This window comes from Budorcas taxicolor, chromosome 3 (genome assembly GCF_023091745.1).
Source record: "Budorcas taxicolor isolate Tak-1 chromosome 3, Takin1.1, whole genome shotgun sequence".
Lineage (NCBI taxonomy): Eukaryota > Metazoa > Chordata > Mammalia > Artiodactyla > Bovidae > Budorcas > Budorcas taxicolor.
The window spans coordinates 91407951-91426321 of NC_068912.1; the positions used below are offsets into that span (position 1 = coordinate 91407951).

General features: G+C 39.1%; 1 protein-coding gene across 1 annotated transcript in view; it reads left to right on the forward strand.

Moving 5' to 3' along the window:
- USP24 (ubiquitin specific peptidase 24) overlaps positions 1-18371 on the forward strand; it is a 165272-nt gene that overhangs the window by 124554 nt on the left and 22347 nt on the right. The window contains exons 44-59 of the mRNA XM_052636634.1: positions 1765-1884; positions 2513-2638; positions 3261-3359; positions 4325-4407; positions 4788-4929; positions 5144-5263; positions 5676-5896; positions 6373-6497; positions 7531-7672; positions 8104-8254; positions 9218-9313; positions 10190-10293; positions 10731-10844; positions 15168-15264; positions 17570-17686; positions 18072-18164. Of these exons, the coding sequence (XP_052492594.1) occupies positions 1765-1884; positions 2513-2638; positions 3261-3359; positions 4325-4407; positions 4788-4929; positions 5144-5263; positions 5676-5896; positions 6373-6497; positions 7531-7672; positions 8104-8254; positions 9218-9313; positions 10190-10293; positions 10731-10844; positions 15168-15264; positions 17570-17686; positions 18072-18164 (1950 nt within the window). The remainder of the gene's footprint in view (positions 1-1764; positions 1885-2512; positions 2639-3260; positions 3360-4324; positions 4408-4787; positions 4930-5143; positions 5264-5675; positions 5897-6372; positions 6498-7530; positions 7673-8103; positions 8255-9217; positions 9314-10189; positions 10294-10730; positions 10845-15167; positions 15265-17569; positions 17687-18071; positions 18165-18371) is intronic.

Genomic DNA, 18371 nt, shown 5'->3' on the forward strand with positions numbered 1-18371 from the left:
GCATCATGGACTCGATGGACGTGAGTCTGAGTGAACTCCAGGAAATGGTGATGGACAGGGAGGCCTGGTGGGCTGCGATTCATGGGGTCGCAAAGAGTCAGACACGACTGAGCGACTGAACTGAACTGAGGCTTCTGGAGCTCAAAAATGAAGATATGATTCCAGCCCTTAGATAGAGGTATATCCTGAATGCTCTGGTAACAGAGGCGCTTTGACACCAGATGGTGGGTATTTCAGAACACTTCTTAGAAATTATAGCATTTAAAACAGAGCCCTTCACAGTAGTGAGCCAATTGAGGCAAGGTGGGAAAGTCATTTCAGACAGGAGAAGCCATGTCAACATCTACAAGAGGGAAACAAGCTGCAGAAAGATGCCCTGGAGCACCAGACCAAGAGCAGGAGGACACTTAAAGCACCCTCCACGAACATGCAGAGGCAGCCTTACCCCTTTGGATGCCTGAGCTGAGCACTGTGAAGCAAGCAGGGAGAGAAGTGAGAACAGGTGTTCTAAATAGAGGAAATAGTACTTGCAAAGTGAAATGTGTGCGTAAACTGGGAGCTGTTTTGGTATGAACTGTTTAGTTTATAATGCTTACTTTATGCTATGCTTTAAGTTTTACATGCATTTAATAATCAGATTAAAATGACAATCTTACTTTAGTAAGCCAGGAATTATATCAGCATAATCAAGAAAATATTTGTCATATAAATACACTTTTAGCACTGTTATCAACCAGTTTTTTCTTGTTTTGCAACTTTTTTTTTAATCTGTGCTTTGGACTACAAATAAATTACAGTGTTAATTAGATTGTAAAAATCACCTTGCTCTAAGTATATGTTGAATGTTAATGAAAAGTATATGATATTTAGCAATTTCTTTCAGTCCAGAAGACCTCCAGGGTCTTGTCACTTTGTTAGTTATTACATGGATGCAGGTACTTGATATATGCAGATAAAATATGGTTCTGGTCATAGCGTTCGCACCAAATTCTACTGTAATCACGTTTCAGAGTGTGTCACTACAGTATCCTTTTCCACTTGGAGAAGTGCCATGTTGAACTCTATTCAGGATGCCTTTTCTAAATTATTTCTACCTAGAAAAACACTGTACTAGAATCTGCATTATTACAAAACATCCTTAAGTAAAATGCTACAGTATTTACATATTTTTTTAATTGCATGCTTATTAGAGGAAATTCAGTAGAAGAATGTTACCTTCTCAGAAAGTAAGAGGAGTATGAGCCTTCCTTGACCATCCAGACATGTTAGGATTCTTCCTAGTAAATGCTTCACAGAACCCTTCCTACTTTTCAAAGTACTACCTCAGTTTGAAAATATGTATCTATCAATATTTTTACTTAATGTCTACCCTACTATATAGTGTAAGCTCCTTGAGATCAAAGAACAAATATATTTCTGCTCTCTCATATCCCTGGCTTCAGGGTACTCTAAAGAAGTATTTGTTGAATGATAATGAAGTGACTAAATGCATGACTACATAGTGAATATGTAAATACATGCTTCATATATGGGAGGTATTTTAGGAACTAAATGGAAACACTAAGATGGTCGGTTAGAATTGCATTGCATCTGTAGAGATGCTTTGTGGACATGGGTTTGCTGCCATAGCTCGTTGACACACTGGATGGATACGTTTGCAAGGTTCTCTCTTTTCCTCTGGGATATCTGACATAGCTGTGAGGAAGTCTGCTAGTGGCCAGGATACTAACTCTGTCTCTACGGTTTCTACTCCTTTGTTCCTAGTACCTTCCCCCTGTGGATAGCAGGTCCAGCTCAGGGTTTGTGGGGCTGAGGAATGGTGGTGCTACGTGTTACATGAATGCAGTCTTCCAGCAGCTGTATATGCAACCTGGTCTCCCAGAGGTGATTTCCTTCCTCTTTTCTGTTTAGTTTCGTAAATGTGTATGCCTGAGAACTGTTCCATATTCATATATTGCATTTTGGGGTTTACTAAAACTAGACCTAATTAGAGACTCTGTGGTAACTTCTGAAGTCTGTATAGATGACGTTGCTCATAGTCGTAAACTTTTATAAATCTGCTGAGGTCTCATACTGCCTGACAGATGAATTTGACCTAATGTGATTTTTTAACTCCTAAAATTATTCTCAAATTCTATCCCATAAAGCTATTAATGTTTCTTCTGTTTTAGAAATATTTAGACTCTATCATTTGCACTTTGTAATAATCTACTAGTAGGTTATATAGCAGTAAATAGTTTTGAGAATATTCTGTGTCATTATGTCATACTTATTTCTTGTAAAGATCCTGGTATTATTGGTTTCAGTTTTTCATAACCGAACAGAAGCTCAGAGGTGATTTGTTCATTATTATAGTAGCTAGAAGTGTTGAAGCTAAACATACGCAGAGTTGTAGCCACAGCTAAACACACATGTCATTCTGAAAGAACAGGTGGGTACTTGGAGTATAGAAATCAAGGTTTTCTGAAAGTGGTTGAACATTTCTAATTTAATACATTTAATTTCTTTTCAGTCGTTACTTTCAGTGGATGATGACACAGACAATCCAGATGATAGTGTATTCTATCAAGTGCAGTCTCTCTTTGGGCATTTGATGGAAAGCAAACTACAGTACTATGTACCTGAGAACTTTTGGAAGGTATTTCACCCGGTAACTCTTTAGATTGAAAGATGTTAGCTATTTGGAATGTGGCTACATTCTTAACTGTCTCTAGTTTATTAACTCTAGACTAATGCCATTGCCAAGAACCTATAAAAGAAATATCTTTACCATTCTTCTTCAAGTGATCAGAATGTTGAGAATAGTCATTTAGATAATTTTAGAGATTTGCTAGTCTTAATTGTTTGGGCTGTTTCCCCTTATTCTTACTTATCTGTTTGAAATATTTGTTCAAATTATTCCTCTGCACATATGCCAGTTTCACTAGTACCTCTAAATAAAGAATATTCTTTTAAAGCATTGCTGTATTATGGTTTGCCTTATATTTTCCCCATAGGTTGGATAGTTTCTAGGAGAGAAACTGTCTGTTCCTTGACCTTAAATCTCACCCTATATGGTTTCATACACTTATTATTATAAAGAGACTGAGGAAAAACATAGATGGCTGAATGCAAGCTAATCTCACATCAGTAAAAACTTTTATGTCCTCATAGTGAACTTGATTTTTAGAAGCATTTAAAGATTCTCTCGCATTCATTTTCTACCATCTTCAGAAATTGCTATTTTTCCTTCAACAATGTATTTAATTCTTGTTACGTAGATTTTCAAGATGTGGAACAAAGAACTTTATGTGAGAGAACAGCAGGATGCATATGAATTCTTCACCAGTCTCATTGATCAGATGGATGAGTATCTCAAGGTAGAAAAAACTTGCATTTTTCCCTCTCATTCTCTCAAAGTCTAGCATGAGAACAGTGCTTTAGAATTTGGGATTACAAATCAGAAAGTGATTATCTTTAACACCACAACTGTAATTCATTTCATCTGGGTTTGAATATCAAAATATACAGAACACTATAGATTATAGATTTATTTTCTTAATTCATCTGACACTTGTATATAATTCTTAACCTATATCCCATAGTAATAACTATTTATAGCTGTGCACTGTGTCTGCATTGACATAACCTTGCCTCAGAGCAGTGCAGCTGTCAGCAGTGAACCCATGGCTCCACACAGAGCTGTCTTGCTTTGTCAAAGGGAATGAACGAACCAGATTCAGAAGTCGTTTGTGGTTACGTGACCCAGAGCTTCCTACCGCTACCCAGTAAAACCTGTCACAAGCTTCCTAAGTGGTGTCGCCTTCTAAGACACAGACAGCCTCCGTCACTGCCAGCATTACCTGTCCTCTCATCAGAAGGCACAAGTTACCTGTTTCTTTAAAAAAAGATAATGTACAGGGATTTCTCTGGTGATCCAGTGGTTAGGACTCTGCTTCTACTGCAGGGGGCCCAAAATAAAATAACTTACAAATTTGTAGCATTCTGTCCATAAGAAGAAAGAAGAAATCATGGTGAGTCACTACGAGCTTGGGGACTGTGGCAAGGGGAGAAGGACTCCGGTGATCATGGAGAGTGCCGTCCTTGTCATCAGTGTGGCCGACGGCTCTGCTCTTCCTTTTCTGATTGTTTACGTTCCTCTGACAGTGGGTCTACGGGTTGTAATTCTTTCATTAGTTCCCAGCTTAAACTACCAAGCCGACTAATTTTATTTTGTTGGTAAATTAAAATCTGTGCTTTAGCTTAGGTCTAAATAAAATTCTGTATAAACAACCTGAAAGTTCTAAAGGTGTCAACTGAAATTTTAACTCTGTTATTTCAACAGAAAATGGGGAGAGACCAAATCTTCAAGAATACTTTTCAGGGCATCTATTCTGATCAGAAAATCTGTAAAGACTGTCCTCACAGGTTAGTGAAAATAACACTGACATCAAAAAAATAACCATCATCCTTTTTGAATGATTCTTCTAATATGATATAGATTTTTTATTCCTTGAGAGGCTTGCAGATATATCTCCTAATAGATCTATATATGTTTTTTGAATTAAATTTCTTTGGTTTCATTTCTAAAGTTTCTTCGTTGAAATTCTTAATTTTAAGCAGTTCTAAGTGGTCAAAATTTGGTGTTTTTATTTGGTAGTTTACTTTTAGAAGGATGAGGGAAGGTGTGTGTTAAATATTACACTGATTATGAATGTAGTTCTGGGTTTAGTCTCAATTATTGTGGTAATTTCAAGATTTTTTCATTCCATTGTTGATCATGGTTTTTCTGTTGTTTGCTATTCAAGATACGAGCGTGAAGAAGCTTTCATGGCTCTCAATCTGGGAGTTACTTCCTGTCAGAGTTTGGAAATTTCTTTGGACCAGTTTGTTAGAGGAGAAGTTCTTGAGGGAAGTAATGCATATTACTGCGAAAAGTGTAAAGAAAAGGTATTACATTTGCCCTTTTAAAAAAATAGGTTTAATTTGTTAGTCGTGTTTTATGTAAGATCAGTTTTAACCTCCTGTTGTTACTTCCATTAGATTGTGTATTGACTTGTGTTCACACAGATGGGAGAACCCTGTACAAATCTGTGACCTCTGTGTTAATTACTTTGATGTTTTATCATCTCCATGGAAATAATTGGGTTTTGCTTCTCTTTAGAGAACAACAGTGAAAAGGACCTGTATTAAATCGTTACCTAGTGTCTTGGTCATTCACCTGATGAGATTTGGATTTGACTGGGAGAGTGGACGCTCCATTAAATACGATGAACAGATAAGGGTAACTTTTGTTTTCCTAGTTTTTTTAATAGCTATTATTACTGCACTCTCTTTATTGTTTCCTTTTCTGTATTTTCAAATTTCATTTAAAATGGGAAACCTTAGCATTCTGAGAAGAACACAGCCCGTGTCTTAAGCTGCTGCTACTAGCGGCACAGGCAGATTCTGGACAATGACCTTCATTTCTGGAAGGCGTCCCGGTGACAGAAGAGGAAGCCATTCCTTAATGCTCCAACAGGAGACTACTTAGACTCTCCCGGACCTGCGAGCCATTCTGAGATGGTGTGCTTGAGTTGGAGGGTATTCCTTGCTTAAATTAGGAAAACACGTCCCTCTTGTTTGTACAGAATTCAGTGGCTGTGGCCCTGTATGTTGCTAACCATCATCAATGTGCTTTTTTTGCTTTTAAATAGTTCCCCTGGATGCTAAACATGGAGCCTTACACAGTTTCAGGAATGGCTCGCCAAGATTCGTCTTCCGAAGTTGGTGAAAATGGGCGAAGTACAGATCAAGGAGGTGGAGGATCTCCACGGAAAAAAGTTGCCCTGACAGAAAACTATGAACTTGTCGGTGTCATTGTACATAGTGGGCAGGCGCATGCGGGCCACTACTACTCCTTCATAAAGGATAGGCGGTAAGTGGTTCTCATGCCACTCCACCCCTCCAGCAGGCTCTCCTCCTGCCCTCCTTTTCCTCTTCTCTGCTCCCCCGCCCTCCTGTGCCCCTCCCCTGCTCCCCCTCCCGCCCTCCTGTCTCTTTTCTGTGCATTCTCTTCCTCCTGTGTCCCTGCTTCACCCTTGCCCTCCTGTATCTGTCTTCTGCTCCCTCTTCCCTACTGTTACTCACACTTACCCTTATGTAGAGCAGAAGCTTTCACATTGCTCTTTGATCTTATTTCCCATATTGGATTTTTAAAACTTGTTGCAACTGTTTTATCCCTTTATTCTGAAAAGTTGTTTAAAAAATTGAAGTAACTTTTGCTATGTTTTTCTTAGGTGTTTTCAAATGGTAATTACCTTCTGTATTTATAGACAATACATAGAGATGAATGCTGGGGATGGAAGTTTGACTTTTTAACCTCATGTTTGTTTTATCAAATGTGCACTCTAGGGGATGTGGAAAAGGAAAGTGGTATAAATTTAATGACACAGTTATAGAAGAATTTGACCTTAATGATGAGACCCTGGAGTATGAATGCTTTGGAGGAGAATATAGACCAAAAGTTTATGATCAAAGTAAGTTTTTACAAATGTATATTTTCCATTGGTTTTATTTTTTAATATGTACTTTTCTATCACATTGAAAGCAGTATTTTTTATATAAAAATAGAACCAATTTTATTTATTTATTTTTTTTACTTACAGCTGCTCTAGGCATATAGATCCACAAACTCCTTGATAGCCAGAGTGAAAAAGTTCAAGCTGCTTACAAAATTTTTTTAATTATTTTGATTCTTTACAACATTCCTAGGGTAAGGAGTAAGTTAAGTGTGAGAAATGAATATTAAAGAACAACTTGAAAGAATTTCAACCGTAAAAATAGTTTCAGAAGAAGTAGTTGTCCACTAAAATGTTCGAATTTCCTTTTCACTTAAGTAGAGGTATATGATTAATAGAGAAGATATCTCTAGCACCTGTGTTTTTAAAGCTATATTTGTTAGTGTGGCAAACGAATCTTTCCGCAGCCCCCACCCCCAGAAGAAAAAACACAAAAGTACTTGACAGAATCCCATCAGAATTTACTATTTGAAGAAACCTTGGCATTTTTTATACCTGACTTCAAAATAGTCTAGGGGCATTTAAAATTTTCCCCCTGTGTGAGATCTACAATATTAAATCTTGATACCAGACCGTGGTAGTCATGTATCTAAAGGTGGCAGCCTTTAGTGGCTGAATATAGTGTCTTTGCCAAAATTTACGTAGATTTGGCTGTTTTGTGCAGAAATGGTTAAGGGAGGCCAATTATAGCCCCAACCGGTGCCACAGAATTTACTTTCAAATGTGACTTGCCCTTTGATTGGATTTCAGCTTGCCTGGGAAAGTTTACCTTCTTCCCCTTACGTCTTTACCGTATAGCTCCCTTACTCCCTGCCCCTCTGGAGCACCGTCTGAGTGATTTTAAGTCTCACTCTGAAAAGACATGCACTTTACTTATACTTTGCATTTAACGAATTTAGTAAGTACTTACTTGCTGGATTTTTGTTGTTTTAAATTGTCAAGAGAAAATTTTTTATTTACAAAGAGTTCTTCCTGTTGTCTCATTATGAAGCGAACCCCTACACTGATGTACGCCGAAGATACTGGAACGCGTACATGCTCTTTTACCAGAGGGTATCTGATCAGAACTCCCCCGTGTTACCAAAGAAAAGTCGAGTCAGCGTCGTACGGCAGGAAGCCGAGGACCTCTCTCTGTGAGTTTCTCCTCTGTGTAGTTTGCTGTGTGATTTCAGTAGGTGATATTGTGATCTTTAGAGCATGCTCTTTGGTATTTAAAGGTAATTAGCTAAACTAAAGAGAAATTCTAAAAAGTAAGTAAGTAAATCCCTCTACCCCCTGTCTTTCTTCTCACTGCTACCTTGGCAAGTTGGGAAGTAACCTTGGTGGTTACCTCCTTGGCAAGAAGTTCTTTGTATTTAGAAACATGGAGAGAAATTATTTCATTTTAGAATTGAGATTTTTTAAAAATCTCATTTATTGAGTGCACTTTATGTCCAGAACCTAGTACTGTCTGAAAGGTTTTTTTTTTTTAAGTCCTATTTTCTACGAATTTGCATTTTAATACATTGGATCAGGAAACTGTACAGTTTATTTTTAAATCTAACACATTATTTATGTCTCTTAGGTCAGCACCATCTTCACCAGAGATTTCACCTCAGTCGTCTCCTCGGCCCCATAGGCCTAACAATGACCGACTGTCTATTCTAACCAAGCTGGTGAAAAAAGGTGAGAAGAAAGGACTATTTGTGGAGAAAATGCCTGTTCGAATATACCAGGTAAGAACTGTATAACAAGTTCTAAGGGAGAAAACCCAGATAAATGTCAGAATCTTATCTCATAGGTCCAGAACTACTGTTGCTGGCCTTCTTGTGGACATAGTTATGTCCAGAACTTCTGACTCAGCGACAGCCTAGCACAGTGTCCTCTGACCCACCTTGTCCCAGAAGTGGCTATAGACTCAGGGTTGATGAGCACCGTCCCTGGCCTGCTATGTGCCTGTGGGTGCCCCCTGTAAGCAAGGGGGAGGGAGTGGGCAGTGCAGAAACTCATTGCTGAAATTAACTTATAAAATCTGGAAAGAAAAATAAGGTTCATAACCTTTGGGTAGAACTAATGATGATGATGATCATCAGTTATTGAATACCTACCCTGTGCTACATGCTTAAATCCCTAATTCTTAAAATACTCTTGTGGAGTAGCAGGTTTAATTCCCATTTTTCAGGTGAAAAGGGGAAAAAGCTCAGAAGGGAGAAATAATGCTGCCAGCGTCACAGAGCCAGGATTTTAATTCAGACTATCCCATTACCCTGTCCAGACTTTATACACTAAGTAATCAAGAGCTAAGTAGCCAGAATCAAAAAATTTAAGAGAAATATGAAGTCTTTGGTAAAAAAAAAAAAGGTAAAGTAAGCCATCTGATACATGGAGAGCATGGAGTTGGTTGTATTTGGAAAAACTCTGATTGTCCCTTTCCACTCAGAGTAACAGATTAGAATTGACTTGTCACATGGTGGTTTTCCTGAATTTCCCAGAAGAATTGGATCGTTTAGTGAATAATAATTCACCTTTTTACAACTCTTTATCTTTGAAAGTTTTTCCTCTCTCCTTTTTAAAAATTTCAAAGCTTGAGAGAAGTATTTTATGAATCTGTTTTACCCTAACTTATCACTAAAATATCTTCTACATAGTGAATAATTTTACCCTGTTTCTTAAAACTAATTAACACTTTTGTTTTGTAGATGGTGAGAGACGAAAACCTCAAGTTCATGAAGAATAGAGATGTGTACAGTAGTGATTACTTCAGTTTTGTTTTGTCGTTAGCATCACTGAATGCCGTAAGTACTAGTCAGAGTTTCACTAGAGACGTTAGAAAGGATCATAGTTACAAATCTTTCCACTAACGCAGTCAGTGGGCGTCCCTTATGGCTCAGCTCGTAAAGAATCCGCCTTTAATGCAGGAACCTGGGTTCGATTCCTGGGTTGGGAAGATCCCCTGGAGAAGGGAATGGCTACCCACTCCAGTATTCTGGCCTGGAGCAGTCCATGGACAGTCCATAGGGTTGCAGAGTCAGACACGACTGAGCGACTTTCACTCACTCAAAGCATTCAGTGACTTATCCTTATTCTTACATGTTAGCATTTAGATTGTATGCCAAAAAAAATTCTCACAAATGTGTCAGTTACTGAGTGATATTCAAATACAGGCAGTATTCAAAATGTACAGTGCAGGTTGTGAATGAGTGCGGCTTTCCACTTATTGGCTTTTTTAAGTGCTTTTATTATATTTTGTAAAGAATTTAATAGCCATAAGTGACGTAAATGGATTTTGTGCTGTGAGGAGATTGATCATCGTAATTTGTAGTCAGACGTTACTAGTCTCCAAGTGCTTCTTTTCCGTGAGTACCATGATCACAGTTTGCCAATAAGGGGAAGACTTTCTTAGTCTGTTAGTACATTACTTAACATCTTATAGTCTAAAGGCTCTATTTTGAGAAGGCTTCATGTAAGAAATGCAGATGATATCTTTCTTAATCTTTTTAAAATTTAACTGGAACATTTTCTATAACAAACTGGCTTTATTTTTCTTACTAGTATTTAACTTTATTATATATATTATTATTGTTATATATCTTTTTACTCAGTTTGTAACAATGCATAGTAATCGATAAAACTGTGAAAAAAAATCTCTTTTTTTCCTCCCTCTCTCACAGACTAAATTAAAGCATCCATACTATCCTTGCATGGCAAAGGTTAGCTTACAGCTTGCCATTCAATTCCTTTTTCAAACTTACCTACGAACAAAGAAAAAACTCAGGTAAGAAATGTTATGTTCTCACAGTCTGTTCTTCAAAAGGCATTAATTAAACAAAAGTTGAATTTATAAATTCAGACACTCAAAAATTCAAAACATTCTTTTAAATATTTGAAGGCAATTACTAATACATTCTGATGCTGAAGACATGAGTTCCTATTTTTAAGGAATTTCTAATCCAGGAGGAAAGATGGAAAAAATAGAAAAAGAAATAACTGTGGTATAAGGTTTAGATGCTGTTTATCTTTAGAACCTGGGGAAAGTTATATCCAGACGTGGGGATTGAACTAACTATCTGTGTTAGTCCAGCGATCATTGAATACATACTTATCCTCCACCCTACTCCTGAGAAAAATTTTTAAAAATTTTTTTTAAGTGAAAGACACTCCATGAATTTATTTGCCAGGCTATCTAACATCACTGTCTTTGCTTTTTTAAAGGGTCGACACTGAAGAATGGATTGCCACTATTGAAGCACTACTTTCAAAAAGTTTTGATGCTTGTCAATGGCTAGTTGAATACTTTATTAGTTCTGAAGGACGAGAATTGATAAAGTAAGTGTCAGTATCTTTTCGTTAAAAGAAATTTGTTTCTCTTCCAGTGATTTAAAGCTGAAGTTTCTTGTAACGCTTTGTTTTTCAACTTGAAATTAGTTTTCTGGTTGGAATCAATTTTAAGCAAATAGCCAGTTGCTCAGAGGCAACCATGTCTTGAACCCCCTGCTGTCACTCAGGGGATTCTCAAATACAAGTCTGTCCCCTCAGGGACTCACAGTCTGGTGTCAGATAAAGATCAGCAGTCCTGGGTTACTGCACAGTAATACCACAGTATTGCTGATATGTTTGGATTCTGGCTAAAACACTCTTTTTCAAAAATCTTTTGATGTGTGTTACCTGTGATAGTATATTTACTTGTGTATCTGTAGTTAAAACGTAATTTTGTTTTTCAAGATGGTCCAACCACTGTGAATGTTTATACCTTGCTCCCTCTCATTCTCTTATCCTCAGAGAGTTCAACATTCCTATGGGGATTGCAGCGAGCACCTTGATTTCTCAGTGTCCAGGCTCCTTTGTCCCCAGGGACCTCTTCCTCCCTCTGCCACAGCTGTCCTGGCTCACCACCCTAGCCAGTGGCCTTGCCTCGGGTTTCACTCAGGCACAAGTCTAGCCGATGAGCAGCGGCGCCCACCATCGCCCATCACAAGTTACACACCAACCAGTCTCTTCCCACCTTCTCCTTCCCTCCTGATAGGATGGAAGAAGTGTCCTCTCTCCTCTCAAAATGAATCTCTCTACATGAGTAAGGCTTCTCAAGGAAGTTGGTTCTTTATCATTCCAGCATCTTTATCTTCCAGAATTTTCTATCAGGTCACTGCTGTCAGCATACAAATACGCTCTCATACCTCTTAACTTAAAGCAGACCACCGGGAATTCAGAAATGCCACTCCTTTCTCACAGCGAGTTTGTCATCCAGTGGCAAGATCTAGAAACTCTTGATCCCATTTCCCCTTCATCTCTAGGTCTGAGTTTCTAACATTCATTTATTAGCTCGCTTAGTATCTCTACCTCCCCCTTCCTTTTAAAACTAGGTAGATCATGTTACTTCTCTGTTTAAAATTTCTTCAGTGGATTCTCACTGCTCATAATAAAACCAAAATCTTTACCATAATAGAGCACAAAAGGCCTCCCTTGAATATGGGCTTTGCCTGTGTGTTTCACTTTCCTCCTATCTTAGCATTCAGCAGCTTGTTGATTCCTTGAACACACTAAGCTCTTTGTTCTGCATAAAGACCTTTTTGCCTGTTATTCCCTCTACCTAGAACAGTTTCCCCTCATCTCTGCATAGCAAACACCTTCTCATCCATCAGATGGCAAAGAGGATGCTCACTCCCGACCACCCAGTTTGAAGTAGGTCTGCCCTGTTCTTTTGTTTTGCCTGTCCCCTCTACTAGATGTCAGCTTCTTGACAAGCAGAAGCTGTGTGTGTTTGATTCCCTATTGTACACATAGAGCCTGGCAGACTTAAGTGCTCAGTATTTGTGCATATATACATGCATACAGTTCATAAGAAAGAATAAATCAATGTGTCTTTCAAGTATTTTTGCCTGTCCTTTTAGAATTTACTTTAAGATAATTTTTCACCCATTTTTCCAGCTCAATTCCAAAATATCCTCCCGTCAGGACTCCTGAGTATTGTGTTAAGCAGTAGAACATCATAGAGCCATCCATATGAAAGGAATATGGCAAAATATTTATTTGACTCCCTTTTATGTTCAAGCAGGCTTGCTCTTAAATATCTCCAGAAAAACTCAGTAACTTCCGTTGATAGTGTGATTTGGTTTCTTAGAATTCCTACATGGTAAAAAGAATCTTAGTAAATTACCTAATCTAAAGTTTTTCTGACAGAGTTTATTATATTTTGTCCCTTTCTTTATAAAGCCCAATTACTCATCATTATCAATTGCTCTGATTTCATTATTTGAAGAATTAATATTTTCTATTCTCTTTTTTCTCTAATTGGGTTTCCCCGGTGGTTCAGACAGTAAAAACAACAAAAAAAAAAAATCTGCCTGCAACATAGAGACCCAGGTTTGATCCCCGGGTCGGGAATATTCCCTGGAGAAGGAATAGCTACCTACTCCAGTACTCTTGCCTGGAGAATCCCATGGACAGAGGAGCCTGGAGGGCTACAGTCCATGGGGTCACACAGAGTTGGTCACAACTGAGCAACTAACACTTTCACTTTCACTTTTCTCTAAATACTAATTTCTTTAGCACTTTTAATACAACTTGTCAGTGTTACAACGAATAAATATGCACTATATTAATATCTTAGTAAACTTGAAGAGGCTGTTGTCTCAGATCAGCCCCTCCATGTAGTCCTCTTCAGGGGAAATTTTTAATTGTAATTATAACTGTAAAAAATTAAACTAGAAGCAAATACTGCTTTTAAATTGATCTTAAAAATTACTAACCTGAAGGGTACTTAACATTTTTTAAAAAAATTTTTTTTCCTGTGGAAATTTTTAAACATACAGCAAAGTAGACAGCCTGTACCCATCCCCAGCTCAGGTTGTCAGCATTTGGCCAGTCATGTTTACTTATTCCAACTCTACACATTCTCATACCTTTATTCTCTGAGGTATTTTAAAGTAACCTTCAGACATCATTATTTCATTCTAAATTTTTCAGCATGTATCTCTAACAGGTTAAGGCTAAAAAAAAAAAAAGTAAACACTTTACCATCATCACTCCAAGCAAAAATGATAATTCCTTCATATCATACCATCCTATGCACAGTCATGTTCAGATTTCCCCAGATGCCTCAAAAGTGGCATTTTACCATTGAATTTGTACAAATTGGGATCCAGATGAGCTTCACATGTTGTATTTGGTGTGTATGTCTCTTCCTGTTCTTTTAATCTGTAATTGTCCCATATCCCCACCACCTTTTCCGTCATGCCATGTATTTGGCGTGAGACAGGCCATTCGACCTTTAGAGTTGCCCATATTCTGGGCTCCTTTGCATCCTCACAGTGCTTCCTAATGTCCGTGATAGGTAATGTGGAGCACCCCCAAAAATGTCTTCCCAAAAGAATTGTGCCTCAACCTAATCAGACCCCTAGAGCCAGATATTACAGAAGGAATCTTTTAAACTTTCCTACCTTTCCTAACTCTAGGAAAAGAGCCTTAGTGGATGTTGAACAGCCTTTTGTGTCAGGTTCACATTAAGTAGCTAATGCTTATTAGCATTAACAGTTACTTGGAATGAGCAGAAGTGAAGCAGCCTTGGAAAGCTCCTCTCTCGTCTTCCTATGAGGAGAAGGAGGACAGGGCTGTCAGCTCATCCTGCCCTCAAGACAGACGTGGGCAGCTTTCACTGCTGTGACCTGAAAGACTGTCTCATCTGGAAAGTTTTGACTTGGGTCATCAAAATTTTGTTGTATTTAAATCTTGCTCATGAAACAGAATTTTCTGTTGAGAAATATTAGAAACAGTTAAGCTTTCACTGTGCTGATTATAATAAGGGTTGTCATGTCAGAGTGCGTGTATGAAGCAGAGAAAGGCTCACTGCATGTGGGAATGCATGCAATTACCTGGTTGCTCTAAGGTAGTTAGTTACCACTCTCACCCAGCCCCAGGGATACTGATGGTGCCCCCTCCGCCCCGCCCCACTGCCCCCACCACACCTGAGGCCGCTGCATCTACCACCTCGCTGTGCAAAGGGTTGGGTTAGGTCACGCCTTTTCAGTGGATAGTGTGGTGTCTGAGTGTAACACTGGACGCACCAAATATAATGGACATGCCTGGTAAACCTTAACTGCTCTCGTTGTCATCATCATAGGAGAAGAAAGGAAGGGAGCAGGACATTTTCAGCCTCACGTGCTTCTAGGAGGACCACGTAATAAGTCAGAGTTGGGAGAGGAAAGGAAAGGGAAGTGAAAATCAGATGGCATTGTAGGTCAACAGAGGGTTTAGGAGGTACTGTGTAGACTGAGAACTCTTAACTAGTATCCTATTCTGAGAAATCGAAGGGGTGCCAGGGAAAATTACTCCTGAGTAAATAGAATTTATAAAACCTTAGGTTCTTTGCTTTTATATCTCTTGAAGTCCAAATTTACATTTATACAGCTACTCATCTTAGGGGAAGAAAGGAAGAAACAGAAAAAAATCTAACTTCCAAGTTCAAAGGTCTCATTTTTCCTCTTTCATCTTCTTCCTCTCTCATGAGGGCCCGTGTTTGCCAACACTCTCAGGAGACTTGAACTGACATTTTGGAGTAATTTTTTCCTTGGATAAGTAGGTGGGACCCGTGTTGGGAAGGTTGGGTTATAGAAATCTATTTTGCTTTTTTACACCTCTTTCCCTTTGTGTTAGGATTTTCTTGTTGGAGTGCAATGTGAGAGAAGTACGCGTTGCTGTGGCCACAATCCTGGAGAAAACCCTAGACAGTGCCTTGTTTTATCAGGATAAGGTTAGTCTTGTTTTCTAAATACTGTTTACACATTCTGTTTTTACCAAATGTTTTAAATTGCACATAATAAGAAAAAAAGCCTAGGATTAGAGTCTGGTAACTTACATAAAAATGCATGTTCCGTGAACTGACATCCTGATCAGTGCCAGGCTGGAAGGCGTTCTGTCCTCTCTTCCTGATCCCAGACATCAGGGTAGGCTCAGAATTCAGATCTGCTTTGATCTGCATCAGGGCTTTCTGTCTGGAGCTCTTCCCTCTCAGAGTCTTCGCTCAGGAGTTTGTGTTCAGTCTCTCTGCATAAAGACCAGCCTGAGTCTAGAGTCTGCAGTCTAGACCAGCGGTCATTTTGAGCACCCTGGCTTTGTCTCTTTCCTCAGAAGCTATGTTCATGATCTGAACCTTCATTTGGCAACGGACCAGGCAGTGCCCTCCATCCAGGGGCACTGACCACAATAGCTCCTCCTTTGATCTCTGTTATCCCTAATCCTTGTTCCTGTTATTCTGAATTTCTTCCTCCTCCCAACCCTGTTTTCTGTAACATATTCTCTTCTAGTTCACAATTCCACACATGCTCAAACAACATGGTATTCATTACCGTTCTCAGTTTCCCCCAGATTTTAAGTCTTAGGGACATAAATGACATGAGTCTGATTATTCAATCTGTTAAGTCCTAGCAAATACAGCAGTAACTTCCCAAGTTTGCTGTTTCAAACAGCTGACACTACATGGAAAACTTTGAAAAATGTTGTATTCAGAATGAATTGGCTCCTTATAAACGTTGGCTGGAGGCAGTGTCTCAGTGAGCTAAATGTAAATTCTAGGAATTGCTGCTTCAAATTCAGCTGTTGGCTTTACTGTGCAGGAGGCTGTTGCTGCAGCCCCAGTGCATGGCACCCCGGCACTTGGTTCCTTCAACATTCCTGAGCCAGGCGCTCCATTTGCAGACAAGTTTCAGTCCAGGATGGAGAAGGAGGCCAAATATACTCTTCAGGAAGGACCTAGAAGAAGAACACTGTCCGTCTCAGTTCCAAGAATCCTAAGAAAGGGGAGGGAGGTTTACTCTAAGGCAGTGGCTTTCAGTCAGCTTAAACAGCAGAAGCATTCTTCACAAAACCTTACTTGGTTGCAGAATATTAAAAAATAGGTCCTTGGGAGCTGCCTAGGACAGCTTAGATACCGTTGCTCTGAAGTACCCTGTGGAAGTTCTCTGAGATAGTAAACGTAAGAATGTTCTCCCTCTCCTGCTTCCTCCCACATACCAACCTAGACAAAGGACAAAAGCAGAATCAATGCAGTCTACCTACAGATGGGGTCAGGCCATAGCACATCACCCCACCAGCCTCTAAAAGCAGGACTGCAGGGGGAAGAAAGTGAAGAGAGTGGTGGAGGACGTAAACCATTTGCCTCAGTAAATTCCACCTGATACTCAGCTGTTGTTATAGTATGTCTATTTTCCCCCTTAATGGAAATGGTGCCTCTTGCCACCCACTTTATATTGGAAAGCACTTTGAAATGGAATGCCACGTACATGGTAGATTTTACTGTATTTATAATGAGTATAACAGGATGGATGGGAACATTTCAAAAGTCTACGAGAACCTTCTCCAGAGGAAAGGAGCTGGCAAGAGCAGTAAGCCTGGTCTCAGTTCTCAGGTCACACATGGATGTCCAGGGACTTGTCCAGAAACAGCTGGGGTGGGAGGGAAAGAAGAAGCAATGTGATAACCAAGATGGTTTCTAAACAAATAAAATGTTTTTCAAAGCTTTCCATGAGGCGTCAGCGGGCTTTCAAGTAAGTTCACAGTTGAGTTGATATTACCGTTGTCATTCCGTCAGGCTGTTGCTCTCCATTCGCTCCATTGGCTCGGTTCCTAGCCTCTATGCCTGTGTCTGTGTTTTTTATTCTTTGCATCTGTGATTATGTGAAGAAGTAGCAAAGTGGAGGGAGGGATTCAGAAGTGTTTCCTCTAAAACCCCTGCCTTTTTTTTAAAAGACAGAAAGAACTGGGCTTTTTAGAAAATGTGACCATTAGGCAGTGGAACCATGCCCTTGAGTCTGAAGGCGAGGAAACAAAACCAGGCTTTTCTTTCATTATTTCTGCAGTTCTACCAGTCTTCCCTGGAAGATCAAATTGATAATTCTGTTTCTGCTCTCCAAAGCATAAATCCATCTAAATCTGAGACTCGATTGTATCAATCAGACTTTTCCTTTTGTTCTTATGGTGGTTTATTTCAGGTTAATCCGATTACAGATGTCCATCTTACCTTCTTTTTCTTTATGTAATTTCATCTTTCCTCTAACCAGTTAAAGAGCCTTCATCAGTTACTGGAGGTACTGCTTGCTCTGTTGGATAAAGATGTCCCCGAAAATTGTAAAAACTGTGCTCAGTACTTTTTCCTGTTCAACACTTTTGTGCAAAAGGTAAATGATTTTTTTTTCCACTAGGGATTTATAGTCTAAAGGAATTGTATATATGCAAAACATTTTTATTGGTCAACATAGGACCTATATGATATAATTTTACAAGTGTTCCTTTTTAAAAAAATCTTCAATTGTATGTTATATTACTTGTAAGAATCCCAGCATAGGTAGGTGGGGATGATTTCTCTTTGTTGGAGCAAGAGTCTGCATTGAAATGAGGGGCCATTGTGCAGCCCCAGAGGGCTGTTAGGTTTTCAACAAGTACTTTCTATATGTAAATTATGGCATTTAAACACTACTTAAAGCTTCTCTCTTGGCTGTATTTTTGGAATAGCTTTCTATCTGGGTAAGAACATCACTTGTCATTCTCTCTTTCTTATGACAGCAAGGGATTAAGGCCGGGGATCTCCTTCTGAAGCATTCTGCCCTGCGACGCATGATCAGCTTCCTCCTCGGGGCCAGCCGGCAGAGCACCCAGGTACCGCCTGCTTTTGTTTCATGCAGCCCAGCGGCCTGGCTACGGTTTTGGCCAGAGCCACAGTGTCTCTCTTTATAAGTTTCATCAGAGTGCAAGTGCAACAAATGCTGTATAGCTTTTAAAATTCTTTGGAGTTCAGTTATTTTTACAGCCTCCTCATAGAATTTAAATGCCATAACCAGTGGGAATGACTAACTCAGACATCAG